General features: G+C 53.9%; 1 protein-coding gene across 8 annotated transcripts in view; it reads right to left on the bottom strand.

The window, feature by feature from the left end:
* The window catches only part of Dusp22 (dual specificity phosphatase 22), a 49,139-nt gene extending 32,598 nt beyond the window's left edge, over positions 1-16,541 (bottom strand). The window contains exons 1-4 of one of the 8 annotated variants that reach the window (XM_087181705.1): positions 16,399-16,541; positions 7,869-7,902; positions 4,081-4,257; positions 971-1,053 (exon numbers count right to left, since the gene is read on the bottom strand). In XM_087181705.1, coding sequence (XP_087037831.1) covers positions 971-1,053; positions 4,081-4,257; positions 7,869-7,902; positions 16,399-16,419 — 315 coding nt within the window. In that variant the 5' untranslated portion in view covers positions 16,420-16,541. The remainder of the gene's footprint in view (positions 1-970; positions 1,054-4,080; positions 4,258-7,868; positions 7,903-16,398) is intronic. The other 7 variants (XM_087181703.1, XM_087181704.1, XM_087181706.1 and 4 more) reach the window with 7 other exon arrangements.
* Positions 16,542-17,092: the final 551 nt, after the last annotated feature.

Here is a 17,092-nt window from a genome sequence, read left to right as displayed (position 1 = left end):
AATGGAATTATTTATTATTCTATATTCTCATTTATTTTTGCTTGTTTTGTACTAATTAAAAATAAAGAAAATAGGTAAATTTAAAATAAAAAAATATTTCTACTCTGGCCTAATAAAAATTTAAAGGCAAACCGCTTGAACTAGGATTATTGCTTTCAGAACAAGGCACCCCTCCCTTTCCAACACCCCACCCTAAAATAGAAAAACACACACATCACAACCACACATGCTTTGTTTTCTAAAAGCAGGTGACCGGGGCTGTGTCGAGGCTAAGGGACAGAAATAGATTTTACTCCTGGCCAACGGCTCAACCAAATATCAGGGTAAAATTGAAGATGTTTTTGGAATTAGTGTACAAGCAGACACACCCTGTTTACCCTGCAAACCTAAAGAAAACGCACCAGCAGCTTCTGTACCAATGGCCTCTGTCCCAGAGCTGCCCTGGAGGCTCCCCAGGGACAGTTCCCTTCCCTTATCTATGACTCGTGGGTGCAAAGGGCAGAGATGTGACCTTACATGGAAAAGAAAGTCAGGAAAGGAGCAGCCTCAATTCTTTTGGACTAAATCCAAAAATAATTTTGAAAGAATGAGAATAGCTTTGCTTTTCTTCATTGCTGGGGATCGAACCCAGGGCCCTGCACAGGCTAGGCAAGTACCAGACCCCTGAGCCACACCCTCAGCCCTGAAAATAGGTTTCCAGTGTCCTTTAAGGCCAGAAGGAATTGTTCTTTGGCAGTTGGCCAAGGAGGCCGAAGTAAGCAGGATAGCAGAGTAGTCAGGGAAATAACACACCCTTCCACCAGGCTTCGGGTTTGTCACAAACACAAACGTGGCCTGAGCTCAAAGTGAACACCCCCAGCGATCACAGGGCAGGGCACACTGCGGTGGACAAAACAGGGCAGCCCCACAAAGCTCACATGCATTCCTGCAGGAGACAAAGAACACACACACACCCATGGCTCTCTCTTACCTCCAGCATGGGCCTGGCACTATCATGGACAGACAGAATGTGTGTCACCTTGTTCTTGCTCAATTGTTCCACATCTCTGGCATCTGTCATCGAAGACAGGGATGGACATTTTAATACTCTCTGTGAGACAATGTTTCTCAAAGTCTCGGCAGGAAACAATACAACATGACTTGCAGAATTCTCTCTAGAAACTCCATGATTTATCACCATACCCAGAGCAATCTAGATTTCAGGAATTCAGTGCTGCTTTTCTGTATTTTGACTAAATTTATTTCACATTGGTACATCTTTTGATGTGAAGTGTTGTTCTAAATCTGAACTGATCTTAGATTAATAAACATGGTAATCATGTGTGAGGCCATTTTATAGTCAGTGTGTGTCAGCTACAGATCCTTACGCTAGTCTTTTTTACATGAGACACATAACAATAAAGATATTTAAAATTTTTTAAAAATAGTTACCTCAATGCTTAGTAATCTAAGTTGAAAAATAAATACAAAAGACTTGCTTACTATAAGAGATAGAAGAGCCTGCCAGGTACTTCTTTACTGTGATATCAAAAACAGGGACAGAGACAGTGAGAGGTTGAGACAGGACTGTGGTTTATAATGCCTACATTTGCTCCAGAGCAACAGGGAAAATGGAACCTTTTCCAGAAATTACAAGCAGACTGTCAGTTCATTACAGAGACTCCACAATTTATTCCCTTCCACTGCCCTCTCCTGTGGAAGGAAGACAGAATGACGTGATCCTGAGTGGAGACTCTGCTGGTCTACAATCCAGGGGTCCATGGAGCAGGGGGAAGGAAGTCAGCTCTCCCTTGGTCCTGGCTGGATTACGCTCTTCAAAACAACACAGGGTGAACAAGATGAAGTGACAAGTTCCTCATTGGCGTGTTCCCAGAGAATACTGAGTGACAGGGGAGATTCCTGAGGGTACAATGCTAAGCAGAGGCATAAAAGCAAGGATCAACTGATAAATACAATATAAACTCCCTGTGTAAAAACATGCAAGGACAAACACACACACGGTGGGGCCTGGAGCGTGCAGACGCCTTGAGAGGTGGAGGAGTTACAGTGGCTTTGTCATTCTCCATGTGTGCAGCTCTAAGAGTTTAATGGCATCAAACTCAGGCAGGGGTGTTCAAAGGCCAATTCCCGAGCTTCAGTTTAGTTCCAAGTCTACCCTGAACTAAGAAATTTACATTTCTACAAGCCTTGAGGATGGAGCAGTATTTAAAAGACACTACTCCGAATATTCATCAACACCATGGAAAGTCTTTAAGGCAGCATTAGTATATCTGTCTTGTCAGGCTCTCCCACTGCTCCCGGCGTCTCATCTCGCACTTCGGATCCCAGCACACACAGCGCTGTCTACACCGCTGTCTACACCAAGTGGCAGTTCCAGCCCCGCCCCTGGAGAGCTGCAGTCAGCCAAAGGAGCTGAAGTTGGTGCCGCTTAGTCTGGATCTGAAACGCCACCCAAAGTCTACAAGTTGAAGGCTCTGTCCCCAGCCTGGCACTGTGGGCCCAGGTAGAAGCATTAAGAAAGGGGCCTGGGGGGGCTCCAGGCCACCAGGGTGGACCCTGATGGGATGGTGGGACCCTGTCCTGTCTCCTCTGCTTCCTGGCTGCCTGGAGGTGAGCACCGACCTCGCCCACCTGGATGTGCTGCTTTGCCTCAGGCCCACACACAGGCCAAACGCACCTTCCCTCGCCTGAGGGTGACGGTCTCAGGTCTCTGTTACAGGAAGGGAAGCTGGCCAAACAGGCAGGAGCCAGAGCCACTCAGAAGCTACAGGCAGCCCTGCACTTTCCCAGCTGCCGCCAGGGGAGCTGGAGACTCAGAGCCCGGAGGCCGAGAAGGCTGAGGGAGCAGCCCTGACGTTTCATTTTGTTTTAGTTTTTATTTTTATTAGCAAACGTTAATAAATTAATAATGATTACATTATAATAATGCAACAATGATTACATTCATTGCAGGGAGTTATCACGCCTACCTAACACAGCTCCTCCGTTCCTTTTGCGTCTTTCCCCTCCCTCCCTTCGTCTCTTGGTCCTTTTCCCATCTGGGAAAGACCTATCTCTCTGCTCCTCTTATCTACCTCTTATTTTGCCCTTTAATTACTTTGGGCCCTTTAATATTCTTTGGGCTTCTCACAAAAGAAATTTTAATAATCAATATTTGTTTAAATATACAGTTGGCCCTTCCATATCCATGGGTTATGCATATGAAGATTTCAACCAATCTTGGATCAAAAAAGTACCCGAAAAATAACGTGTGTGTACTGGACACGCACAAACCTTTTTCTTTGTCATTATTTCCCAAAAACACAGTATACCAAGTATGGACACAGCATTCACACTGCCTTAGGTTGTGCAAACAATGCATGGAGGACTGCAGTGTAGAGGGTGCACAGTCCACACTGCAACTTTTTACGAGGGACTTGAGCGTGCCAGATTTGGGCCCCCATGGGGATTCCAGGCCCAGTCTCGTGGGTGCCATGTGGTTACGCCACCTTTTCATCTTACAAGCCCTTTACTGGGGTGCAATTCGCACGCACCGTGTGTCGTCTGAGGAGTGTAGTGCACTCAGACTTGTACAGCCAGCATCACAGTCTAACTTCAGAACACTTCCATCATCCCCTGGACATAATTTCATGACAGATTAAGGTTTTTAAAGAGTGGTTCTGGACTCAGAGAAAAGGGAAGCCAGCGAGCTGTGGGCAGTGCGGCCCGCCCGCCCACGTCCCTGCCCTCCAGGGTGCTTGGGCCACAGCCTGGCCACACAGTGCTTCACAGTGGGGACACCAGTGCCCGGCCTTTCACTCCCACGGCTCTGGGGCAAGTGTGGGCACTGTGGTGACGCCTGTGAACGCAGCTGTGAGCCCCACGGCTGTCAGTGTGCGTCCCCACACACGCTTTACAGGCAGGAAAGTGAGGCACCATTTGCTGAGGTCAGCACCGTGTCAGAGCCGGGCCCGGCAGGAAGAGTCGGATTGCTGCAGCCCAGCCCAGGCCGATGTGTCCACTTCGAGTCTGAACCCACCCGGAAGTAACTGAGACACCGGAAGTAACTGAGACTCTGGAAGTGGTCAGCACTTACGATACCTTGCACAACGCGGATGGCACTCGATGAATTGCAAGGCGCAGAGTAGAAGGGCCAGGTCGGGGTGCTGCACCGTGTGGGTGAAGGGCCGTCCTGTCCATCACCGCGGCTGCAGCTCACTGTGGTCTGTCCCCCAAGGGTGCAGGTCCAGAAGCTTGCTGGGGACGCCGTCCTGCCCTCTGCGGGGACCCATCCCGGCTGTGGTGAGTGAGGCCATCCTCTGGAGAGCAGGCCATGGGACAGCAGCCCTCGCCTGCTGGGCCCCCTCTGTATTCGGCCTTCTCCTGTCTCCACTAGGGGCCCAGCCAGGATCCCAGTGTCCTGCAATGGGTCCCCAGAGCCCTGAGCTAAATGAGTTTCTTTCTTTATACTCAGCCCCAGGCATTTTGTGATAGCAACAGAAAATGGACAAGTACGTGGTGACCCTTAGATCATTATGATTATCATCACAATCAGCAAGTCTCAAGGCTGCAGCATAGGCTCCACTTGGGTCACCTCTGAACGTTTTCAAATCCACACTTCCTGGGAAGACGCCTGAAGTCAGCTTTCCTCCACCCAACACCCAGCGGGTATCACCCAGCTCACACAGGTCCAACCGCTAGCGGACGCCCCAGATGCGAGAGCAGCTGTCCATCCTGCAGTGGTCAGTGTGCCCGTCTCGCAGGCAGACACAGCACCGCAGCTCCGAGACCTCTCTGCATGCACACAGGGCCTGAGCCTGTTCCCACACCTCTAGGACTGTGTGAAGATTTTGAACAGCGAGGGCGCCCCGTCCGTCCGCTGACACACTGACCCTACCTAACCCTACGTTTGCCTGTGCCAAGCTGTGAAGAAGCAGCGGACCCCGCACTCTGCCTGGAAGGGCAACTCACGGTTGTTCCCACTCCCGCCTTCCCTCCTGCATCTGGGTGAGGCTGGCTGCTGGGTACAGGCGCTGCAGCCCGGAGATCAGCAGAGCATCATACCCGGCTCAGGAGCTGGGTTTGTTTGCACTGGAGAACACTCCAGGTGTTGGGAAACCACTTCTGATTCATCGCCAAGTTGGAAAACAAAAGGAAGTTGCAGAGTGCCAGGAATGGAATCCCACTAGAAGGACAGAGGGCAGGAAGAAGGGAAAAAGGGAAGGCAGGAAGGAAGAGGGGAAAGTAAAGGAAGGGAAGGAGGGGAGGTAGCCATTCATTGCTTTTTACGTCTGGCCGGGTTGCGTGCTGACACGAAGGGCTTGTTTTGTTTGCAGTGATGGAGCAGGATGCCCGCTAAAGCACAGGTGACTGCTGGACCCATGGTCCAGGAGAAAGAGGCCCACTTTGCAGGACCCCAACAGCCCAGCTTGAGCTCCGTTTCACAGATGGGGGGTGGCTCTGGCTTCACCAGGCCTGGGCAGGCACTGAGCTGGCTGAGAACATGGCCACTGTCCAGTTGGGGACCCCTGTGTCCACCTGCATGCCCAGCTTGTCTACAAGCACGTGCCTGGCTCAGGGACAGAGGATGTCTAGGGTTCCAGGGGAGAGGCCTGCTGACGGCCTGTGCACCCCCCAGGCCCTGACTGCTCCACCCTTGCCCCGAACTCTGAAGAGTCTCAGACAGGACACTGGCCACAGGCATCTGCCGTGCCTGGGACGCTCTCAGGACCCTGTGCTCTCAGGACCCTGTGCACAGATCAGGGACTCAGCCCTTGCTGTGCTGCACCATGCTCAGCGCTATCACCCTTTGTTTCTCGTAAGCCTTGCACCAGGTGCTTAACAAACATTGAATTAGCAATCGAACGCAACAGGATCTCAGAGAACTATTGGAAAAATGTACAACAAGGACAAAGCCCCAGAGTCTGAACACAGAGAGGGTGTGGGCTGCTCTGAATGAACATCCCAACAGGTGAAACCACAAAGCAAGACTCTGGGAGCTGGGAAGGATTCCCATGCCATCCAGTCCTTGGAAGACAAATATGGGATTTGGTATGAAAAGTTTCAAATGCATTGGACCCTTGGCTTATGAACTCAATTCATTCAAGAGGGCTGGCTGTAATCAAGTTGGTCAGTGAAGGCTCAGGCTCCCCTACACAACCTTCAAAGTCTCTCTCCTGCACACAGGCAGATCTCAGTGCCCTTAGAGAGACACTAACCCAGGATTTCTCATTAACCTCACACAGGAAAGAGTGTTGTCATGTTCCTTCCAGAACTCCTTAAGGGTTAAATCTGTATCTGAGACCATCTGGAAGCGCAAGCTACCAGCATTCGGGTCATAACTCAAGACTTTGTAAGTTAAAACTAAAAATCTGGTCATAACTCAAATTGCTCATGTCAGGCAGGTCGTAATGAGGGCCCATTGTTTTTCCTAATGCTGTGTAGCATGTCCTTCTAAAAGAAAGAAGCTTTCTATGGGTTAAGGTAAAACTCAAACACTGCTGGCAGAAATACTGAATTTGGTTGATATTTACTTAAAATGTAATTTGTAAACGTACCTAGTAATTCTAAGAATTTATCCTAAAGTCTGTTCTCACACCTCATGAAAGTAGTCCACAACAGCTCACTAACAACTCTAAAAATACTTAAGAGTTATTAAGTCTATCCTAGCAACTCGTAGCCTACCTACTCCAAAGCACTTACTTCTTTTTCAGAACTAGAAAGCTTAGTGATTTAGGAACTCTAGAACTATTTTTAACGTGTCCTAGTAGCAATTAGCAGCTTCAGGTGCCTGGCTCAACTATCTCTGAGGCTAATCAGCCGCACTAGGATTGGTGTAGGCAGAGAAATGGCCCAGACTGCCAATTTGTGAACTCACAAATTTAACAAGCAGCCAGGAAACAGGAGTGGCTTGGACTCTGCTCATGTCCCGGCTAACTGGGGGAAGGAGGAGAATTAGGCACATGATGGGCGTGGCTCTCCGAAGCTGGGACAGGTTTGGACTTGCTGTAAGTGTCCCACAGCTGCCCATCCCATTGAACACCGCGAACCAGTGTCTCCTTGTACAGACCCAGAACGATACCCAGCACAGGGGCCACGCGAGCCTACCACCCACCACCACTGTTCTGTGGATGAATGGAAAGCATGCTGACCACAGATCAATAACACTGAACAACAGCGGGGACAGGTGTGGTGATTTAAAAAAATGGTTTCTGAAAGTTTAATATCAATAATAAGAAAATGTAAGTGGCAGATGATGGAATAAGTTGCAGGCCAGTTAATGTGCCTGTTGCCCACTCTCCTGTGATAAAAACATCCCAGCAAGTGTGAAGAATGACAAGGAGGACCCGAGGTCAAGCTGGCACCTGCACATCTCATTCCACTCAGTCACTGCCTGACAGGTTGGGCAGGGCTGCAAAGGGTGGCTACTTCAGGGCAGAAGTGTGCAGGCGGAGTCTACACTCTGCCTGTCCTCACGTGTGAGATGTCCAGAGCAGCTCTTTCCCGAAGGGAACTCCCCTCTGGTGAAAACAACCCAAGTGTTCATCGACTGATGAACAGAAAACGAAATGCACTCCATGCACAGAATGGAATATTAATCAGACGTGCAGCACTGGGGATGAACTAGGACACTAGGCTTAGTGAGTAAGTCAGTCAGAAGACGACAAACACGTGAGTCATAGTCACAGGGCCGGGGAAGGAGAGAAAGGAGTTGGTTCTTGATTGGCACAGGTTTCAACTTGGGAAGAGGCAAAAGTTCTGGAAGGTGTGGCGATGTCTACACCGCAAATGGGTGTCCAAATGTTAGTGAGCTTTGCACACAAGAATGGCTAGGATGGCAAATGTCACATTAGCTGTACTTTTCCACCATAATGAAAGAAAGAACTCACCTTTGAAGTTGCCGATGTACAGGCCTGGCAGGATCTAGGAGAGAGACACAGGCGTGAGTGTGGCAGACACAAGCAGACAGCCTTGCACACCGGGAGGGGCCCTTCCGGAGCACATGGCACAGCCACAAGCAGGGCCAGCACAGGCCGAAGAGGCACGGGGACCCAGCACCCCTCAGGTCCTGGCCACTAGGATTCCCTTCAAAGGGCCGGGGTCCTGTCAGCTCACTGAGAGTGGGTCGGGTCACGGGGCGTCCGCTGCGCCTCTCTCCAGGTTCAGGTGCCCTGCTCTGCTACCCGAGGGCTCGCTGCGCTGTGCCCTGGCCCGAGCTGCTCGCTCACACCAGTGATCCCAAGCCTGAGTCTGAGGCTGCGACCCTGCTTGGGGACACCGTGGTGGGCAGGGCTGAGCCTGTCCCTGTGCTAGACAGGGGAGCTCCAGGCACCAGACACAGCCTCTCTTCACAGCTGCGCCGGCTCCAGCCCACGAGGACCATTTAAGGGAGAGCTGAGTGGTGTGTGAACGGCTGAGCCACATGCAAGGCACTAAGAATGCACCCCGCTCCGACACTGATCTCCCTAGTCCTCGGAGGGGACAAGGGGACGCTGGGAGTCTAACAGCAGGTGCTACTCTGGAAGCTAAAACTACATCGGCCACAGCCCTGCTGTGATTCCAAGTGCACAGGCGGTGGCCTTTGCAGATGCTGATGCCTTGGCCTCCGGCTGCCCGCACCATCTGCCCTCGCTCCTGCCTTCCTCAGTCCCTAATGCAGTCCCCTCCTGCTGGAAGCCAAAAGCCACCCGTGGCCTGGCTCCTTGTGTGTCAACTGCTTCAGGGGTCTCCTGCTACCATCCCAGGCTGAGCCACCAAGTCTGTGGCAGCAACTGGGACAAAGGACAGCCCAGCACCAGGGCCTCTGAGAAGGAGGAGCCGCCTCAGTATCACCCTGCAAGGCAGGCGGAGCCCAGACGTGGCCTGGGTGGGGCAGTGCGATCTTTGGGCTGACTCCATGCCTGCGGGCAGTGTCTGGGGTCCCCAGCACCATACCGTGGCTGAAGGTGCCTCAGAGGGGGCCGGGTTACCTCTGCCACTGAGAACACGCACTGCAGCCTCTCCGGGGCAAACAGCTGCACTCGCTGCCAGGGAGCCCGGACACTCGATGGCCTGCGGAAGCCTCCTGGGCCTTCGGGGTCCTCCCGGAGCAGGGCAGGGCAGACGGAAGCCTTCCTGGTCTGAGACTCAGGGACAGTGCAAGTTCTTGCTGAAGTCCCACGGGTCTCAAGGCCTGCGCTCTCCCGCCTGGCCTTGCAGCCGGGCTCCTATCTGTTAGGCTGCTACATCAGGACAAACTCAGCACTCAGCTCCCTCTGGCTGACAGCTGCCGGCATCCTCTGAGTCCCCTTCTCTGCCAGGCCTCATTCTGGGCCCCGCAGTCAGTGTGGACAAAGCATCCTGCCAAGTCGGTCACGGAGCCACCCAGGCCTGCACAGCACACCCGCCTCTCCTCCTCCGCCCTGCCCTCTTGGTCCCCGAATCAGCCCACCCCTCCTGGATCCCCAGGGCTAGAGCTACCCAGTCCATCAGTCACAGTGAAGCACAGATGCATCAGGTCACTGCCGTGCTGACGACCTAGGGCTGCGACTTCCCAAGCTCCAGGTCCACCTGGGAGCTTGCCCCGTCTTGCCCTCAACCTCCCGATGGACTCCGCAGCAGCACTCCATCTGCCCATCCCGCCGCCACTTCCTCTTGCTCTATGGTGCCGCCTTCTCCTGGCTCAGATGTGGGTGACAGCAACACTCACCAGACGTATTCTGTCACAGAAAATCTTCTAAAATCACATTCTTTTTAAAATGCTTTCGTATACGTCATCCAGTTTTAAAATTTGTTTAGTCCATGTTTTCAGTCCATGATGATTACGTGCATCGTGGGGAACTAGTGCTCCACATGATACCTCTTAATTCCTTGTTCATCCCCTCATCTCATGGTCCCTTGCCTTTGCAAAGATCTGTCTCCCTGCTTCCCATCATCAATCTTTTATTTTGGTCTTTATTTGCACTTTGGTTTTCTCATATACGAGGAACCATGCAATATCCAAGCTTGTGTAGTAGTATTCTGATGTAGTATTGCTCTGCCATAAAGAAGGATAAATTTGAGTCACTGTAAGAAATGGGTGCACCTCGAGACCATCACGCTAACTGAAATAAAGTCATATTCTTCTGGAGTCATTTTCCAGATCAAAATGTTCAGTGGCAACTCCTTACTTTAGAAAAGGAAGGCCACACATTCAGCTAAATGTTCATCAGCTGTGACTGATGCCTGTGGCACAGGGCAAGATCCACCCAGCTCAGGGCTTGGAGGTTTCCGACCTTGGTCACAGTCCCCGTTGCTCCATGGTGGCCTCGGGGGCCTGAAGTGTGGAGAGAGACAGGGGCAAGGTCCCCGCTGCCGTCCAGGGCTTGTCGGAGACCTAACTTCCTTCTGTCGGGCTCCACCACCTCCCAGCGGTACAGCAGGCTGGTGACCAAGTCCTGGCGTACGGGCTCGGGGGACAGTGAGACCCAGGCCAGGGCAGGAGAAGGACGTCCCCCTCTGCCAGGTCCAGCCAAGTCAGGCAACACTGACTTTCTCTGACCCCTTACTGGTGTCAGTTCCCAGGATTGTGTTCCGAACACTCTGGGGCCCTCATTCCTCAGGTGGTCAGAAATCACAAACCTATAATGGCCACTTACTTTCTTTTCTCCGAAGCCCGTTCCTGGGTCGGGAAGCTCTCCTACCTTCCCTCAGAGCCAGCTCTGGTTCTGGCTGGGCTGTGCTCCGCAGCTCCCCCGCTGGCCCTCCTCCAGCATCAGCACTGCACCTGCACCGCTGGTCAGCCCGCCGGCCCTGCCCACAGCTGCCCAGGGGTTGCTTCCTCTGGACTTGGGGTTCCCAGGGACCCCTTACATGGTCTTCACAGGAGAGCTGGCTGCAGGAGTCTTTGGCCTAAATCCTGCCAGGGCTGCAGGCAGCTTTCAGCACAAAGCGCACCTTGAACACTGCCCACCCGGCCTCTCGGGGCCGAGCACGCTGACATCCTCGGCCTCTGCCCACCCCAGAGCCTGCTCCAATCTCAGCCCTTCTAGGGCGGTGACCATGGGACAGCAGCTTCCACGGCACACACAGACGCCGGGTGGGGCCCCCAGGCCAGGATCCAGGTTTCATGGGAAATGGCCCATTTTTTGGAAAAGATTTGAAAAATAAATACGGTGTTAGATAAACAGAACACATTTGTGGTCTGGCTATGGCTGAGCCCCATCTGCCGCCTGCTTGGCCCTGTCGGTGTAGCCATCACTTATCCATTCTGAGGGGCTGGCTGTGGGACACCCGAAAGATGCCGTCCAGACCCTCAGCTCCCTCCTATAAAAAGGCGTCATACTTCCTATAACCTGTGCGTGCCCTGCTGCGAACTGTAAGTCAGCCCTCGCTACTTGTAATACCTGACAGGATGTGCTGCTGTATAAATAACTGCTCACTGCATTGTTCAGGAATAACGGTAAGAGAGAAGTCCATAGATGTGCAGTATTTACAGGACCACTCGGCTGCCCACAAGGTAGAGGAATCGATGCCCTCAGGAGGCCCTCGGAGGCGCCATCCGTGAGGCCGCTGCATGGCTTACCAGGTGGCCAACACAAGTCCTGGTGTTTGGAAGCTGGTGGAATTTCCCCCAGTACTTTCGACACGAAGAGGGGGACCCACCACAAGGTGAGTGGGCTGTGTGCTTTCTGAATGTGGTTGCTTCTCTGCTGGGTGGGTACACAAGTCAGTTTCTCCAGGGAATGGAAGAACAAATAAAGTCAGCACAGTGGGAGAAGAAACCTGGAGGGGAGGGATGCAAGGTGATGCCGCCCGGCCAGAGGTCCAACGCCGCCCCTCTCCGCCCAGCTGGGGGCCTGGTGGGAAGCAGGGACCTCGAAGAGGGGCCCTGGGGTGAGCACGGAGCAGAGCCGGGACCCAGGGTGGTGCTCAGGCAGAGCCCAGAAGTCTGGCTGGAGGAGGCAGGACTGAAGATGACGGAAGACGGGCCCTTCACATGCTCGGAAGACACTTCCACGCCACGTGCGTGGATGGCGCAGAGGGGCTCAGTCGGTATTGGCCTCACTGTCCAGACCAAGAGGGTGTGCTTGAATTTCAAGGGCTGGAAAACAAAGCAGTCGGTCTGCAGCCAGGTCCCAGTTCCCTTCTGCGTCAGGTTACAGAGTCAGATTAAGAATGGGGGCTTCCCGGCAGAAGGAATGAGAAGCCCAGGAGCCTCTACGCCAGTCAGCTCATAATTCCAATCTGGACCTCAGAGAATCTGAGCCACCCCCTTTCCCAACAGCGTTAGTAATCCCAAACATGGGTGAGGATGAAGTGCAGTGAGTCGTGTGAGGGACAGAAAGGCGAGGACACCGGGCAAGGAGGGAGGGCTCGTGGACGGAGAAGCAGTTCACGCACAGACTGAGTGTCAGCCCGAAGCAAGAGCAGATCAGGAAGAAAAGTCTGTAGGTGCAACTTGTGGGCGCTCCGCTGCTCCAAAGGAACAGGCACAGGTCGGACCTAGTCTCGGCGGACCTCTGAATCATCCCGTTCCTCTGCCAGGCACGCCCTTCCTCCCGTTTTTAAGGGAGGCCTCTCTGGACCAGCACACACCCTTTTTTTCCTGGTAGCAGGGATGGAACTCAGGGTCTTGCGGTTGTGAGGCAGGCACGGAACCACTGAGCTAATCCCCGGCTCCCTACTACTCGGGTTTATTTTCCTCACCACATTTCTGTGGAGGGAGAAAAGGCACGGAATTCTCATGACAGCTGCAAGAAAAACATGAAACCACTCCAGAGGTGCTGTCTCCAGGTCCCAAATGCGCCCTACATGTCACCCCATCTCTCAACGCCATTTCACTGAGGACCAAGACTCAGTCAGAGTTCTGGTGCAGACAAACCACATTCAGACCCTGCAGGACACTTCGGTCCTGTTCCCTTTTGTGTCACCCACGCCTGCCCACATCTGGCCTACGGAGACTGACCAGTGGCTCAGGATAAACCACAGAGCAACGGGGCTCTGGCATTCCACTGGCCAAAAAGGCCCTTGCTCTCTCTCACAAGACTGCCTGGGCACAGGCCAGGAGGGCAGAGTCCTTCTGCAGAAACACCTGGCGGACACCTGAGAGACTCCTGGTGGTGGCTGCCCCTGCTGCTCGACACCCGCCACACCCACGCCCAACAGTGACCGACACTGCCACCCAGGAATGCCACAAAAACTCACGTGAGCCCACAAGAATCCTGCTCTGAAGGCAAGACATATTATTCGTTTTTTACACATCTCCTAGTACTTTGGGATGCCATGGACCTGAGAACCCCACCCAGATGGAGGTAAGGGAGAAATTCCTGGAGCCCTGTGTGCACAGTGTGGGTAGAACCTTTATCCTTCCGAGGTCAGAAAGGACTTTGTGGGTTTCAGAGCCAGGGATGATGGGGAAACTTCGGTGGATTCCTGAAGGGTTGAGAGTCACAAGACTTTCTTAATGTCATGTGGCCATGTACTTAACCAGCTCACATTTATAAAGGGAAGCACCTGAGAATACCTCTGTGTGCTCTGCGGGGTCACCTTAACCACCTGTTCTGCCAGTGTGAAATAAAGATGCACCATGGAGAGAGGGGGACACTCGAAGGGGCTGAGGGGACAGACTGCTGTCCCGCTGCCTGGCTGCCTGCTCTCGCTGCAGCTGCTGCTCACCTCCTGCCTAGGGCCCCTCTGTTGGGCGCCTGGGACCAACTCAGGTGGCAGAGTCTTCATGGCCTTATTCCCCACATGATCTAGCACTGGGCCTTGACCATAGAGGTGTTCGACTTGAGGGATGAAGGGGTAAATGGATGGATGGGTGAATTATGAAGGCGGCCAAGTCACCCGCCGCCCGCCGCAGGGGAGCAGAGCAGCCGGACCTTCCAGCCCTTTCCATCCTGGACCGGGGCACCCCCCTCAGGCCCATCCCACCCTGATGACTGTCCAGCTCCGGATCACACAGGCCCAGCGTCTTCTGAGACAGACAGCGGACCACTGTTCTCAGCTGGCACGAGCATGCCTGTCACGGTCTGGCGAGTTTGGATTGTCACAATGCGGGTGTCCATCTGTTGGGCACAGGCCTGAGGGGATTTTACAGCGTGCGGGCCCCTGACGTGAGGCTGAAAACACCAGAGCCCAAATTCCAGCGTTGCCACTTCTATTTCCTCATCCCTCACAGAAGCCGCTTTCCCTCACCGGCTCTGTAACACATGGGACCGACTGGAAGGTGATAATGAGGAGATCCAGTCTGGGGATGTGAAATATAAAATGAAAAACTGCTACCCATAAAGCAGTCAGAGTGGCCTCTACATTGTTTAGTTCCTAAATCTTTTGACAAGGATGACCAGTTTATATGAGATGAGAAAGACGTCTTGTCTCAGAAAGTTCAGGGTTCCTGAGTTGCTTTTTAGTTCTAAGGACATCACATCTTTTTATTTGTAAAGAAAAACACAGTGGGTTAGCGCCCACCACGGATTCCATAAATCAGTCATTATCTTGGCTTTGTCTATTGACAGTTGGAGAAAACAGGAAGCCCCATCCCATTCCACCCCAAGTTACACAGTAGCAGGTGGAGAAGTTCAAGCTGAGGCTCTTAGCTGTGGGCTCCCAACCTCTTAGCACTCAGTGACTTCCTAGGTCGGTCTTCTGATCTCAGGTTCAGCACTCACTCTGCCTGCAGTGCATGGTCCCCCGAGGCTGCGTTAGATGCATCTACCTTTGCCACTCTCTTGAAATCGTCTGTCTTAACCTTCAGAGCCTCTAGCCCTCCACTTTGTAGTTGCCACATACACACACGTGTGCACACAGAACCTGTGTTGTGCAGTAAATACAGTAAACTTTTGACAAAGTGGCTACTGAGCACTTAAAATATGGCCAGTCCCCAGTGAGATACTATTTTCGTAAATATTCCAATGTACGTATTAGTTACATAATGAAATGACAATGTTTTAAATATGTCTAGATAAATAAAATATATTATTAAAATGAATTTCACCTGTTTCTACTTTTTAAATGTGGCCACTAGAAATGGTAAAATTACACACATGGCCCACTTTGTATTTCTACTGCACACGCGGGCCCACAGTGGCGGTTCTGTGGAGGACCCCAAGGGGGCCCTCTGCCCTGGACCCCTCCTGTCCCTCCCAGGGAGGGCGCAGGAAGCACAGGATTCGGGTGCATCGGGTCCTGGAGTCTCTGCACCTTGTATTTACGGGACAAGACAACTGTGACAATAAACTAGTATTACCCAAAGCTAAATAGCAAGATATGAATATTACTGCTTTTGCCGAAAAGGATGAAGTGAGTTTTGCTTCCTTCGGCCATCAATTGCATTCCTAAATCTAATTTTTGAATTATAATACAAAAATGCTAAAATTAAATGTAAAACGAGGTGGAAAGTTAACAACCAAAGTGGGAAAACTGTGACCGAAGGGAAGCTGCCAGCCAGAGCGGACCACAGAACTGAGGTGAGCTGAGGGGTGGCCACCGTGAGCAGAAGGCAGGGGAGCTGCACGCCTGTGAGGGACGTCCCTGTCACGTGTCATAAAGCAAGTCGTCATCGGGAGAGGGACACTGTTTCCAACTTCATCACTGACCAAAAGAAAAAGAACAAAATTCTGGTGACCAGAATACCCAGTGAGTGACAGCAGGCTTGGAACCACAGCAGCTCATTCAGGAACTGGATCTCAAGGACAAGAGACCTGGGGGGATGGACGCCAAGGGCCAAGCGGACAGCAGGACCGGCCTGCCACTCTGATCTCGGCCAGCCGGACTTCACGGGAGCAGCTCCTGCTGACGGAACCGGACCTCTGCTGACCCCGTACTGAGACAGACACAGAGATGGGGGAGAGAGGGGGAGATGGCGTGGTCCCCGCCCCGTCTGGAAGCAGTGCTGGTGGAGGCAGGAACCGGCACACGGGAAGAAGAGAGGCAGGAGGCAGAGGCCACGCTGGCCCAGGACCGTTCCGAGACCTGTCGGGAGGCTCTTGCCTAAAAGCCTCCCACGAATTCCCTTTCAACCAGCAGCAAGCACCAAATCCAAAACCCTGAACCCTGCGGTCGGTGGGAAACGCCAGGTAGCAGGAGGGCCGCCCCGCCACAGTGGGCCCGGGGAGCAGCGGCGGCGGGCGGGGACGCGAGCGCGACGCGGACTTGCTCAAGGCTGCCGGAGCCGCTCAAGCCGGGATCAGCCACCCCCGGATCTGTTCGCCCCTTCAGAACCAGGGCTGGGCTTCTGTCAACTTCTCCATCTACCTGAGCCACTCATCTGTGCACGCAGAAAAAAAAGTCTGGGAGAAAAGGGGAAATGACCGAGCGAAGACGCGAGCGCGCGCTCCCGGGCCGTGGGTGTGGGGCGTCCGGAAGCCGCAGCGGGGCCCGGGACTGCGCCGAGGGCAGCTGCGCCGCGGGCCGGGGGCCGGGGGTCGGGGCCGGGCCGGGCCGGGCCCCGCGCGTTACCTTGTTCATGCCGTTCCCCATGGTGGCCGGCGGCGAGTGGCATGCCACGACAGCGCGGCCACACGCCCGCCCGCCGGGGCGCGCCGGGAAGCGCCGGGAAAGGGCCGGGCCGCGCGCCCCCGCGCCGGGAGCCGGGCTCCTGCGCGCCCCCGCGGGGCCGGGCGAAGGGCGGAGCCTCCCGAGGCCCTCGCGCACGCGCAGCCGGTTACCCGCGGGCCCTGCCTGCCCCCACCCCAGGCCCCGGGCTCGGTGCTAGTCCCAGCTGCCCTGGCCTGGGGTTTCTGCGCCCGACGTCTTCGGCCGGGCCGGGGATTCCTGTGGCCCTGCCCCGCCCCGCCCACCCAGCCGGGGTGGCGCCCAGAGCGGCTCCTGACTCACTTGGGGGAGCCCTGACCCTCCTACGTGGGGAGCAGGTGTCCGGGTCTCTGACTTCACAGCTCGCGGCGGCTTTGCGGGGCGTGGGCCGAGTGACCCCCCAGAGCGCCCGGCCGTGTGAATGATCGCCCGGAAAGGCCCTGGCCGCCCAGGAGCGCGGCGATGTCTTGCCGTGGTTCTGTCGTGGGTGGCTCGCTTTCTAACCGTCGCAAGCTTGCTCGGGTGTCTCGGGTTTCCTGAATTTCCGGGGTCCTCGGCATAGAGTTCCTCGAGCCCGGCGTTTCTCAGTTTCGTGTTTGTGTACTTAGCAAAAGGCCTG

The sequence above is a fragment of the Heterocephalus glaber genome, unplaced genomic scaffold (assembly GCF_053883595.1).
Source record: "Heterocephalus glaber isolate CG9 unplaced genomic scaffold, H.glaber_assembly_v1.0 deba00001472, whole genome shotgun sequence".
Classification (NCBI taxonomy): domain Eukaryota; kingdom Metazoa; phylum Chordata; class Mammalia; order Rodentia; family Bathyergidae; genus Heterocephalus; species Heterocephalus glaber.
Note: the sequence above shows the minus strand (reverse complement) of the source record. Positions and strands in the feature narration are given on the sequence as shown.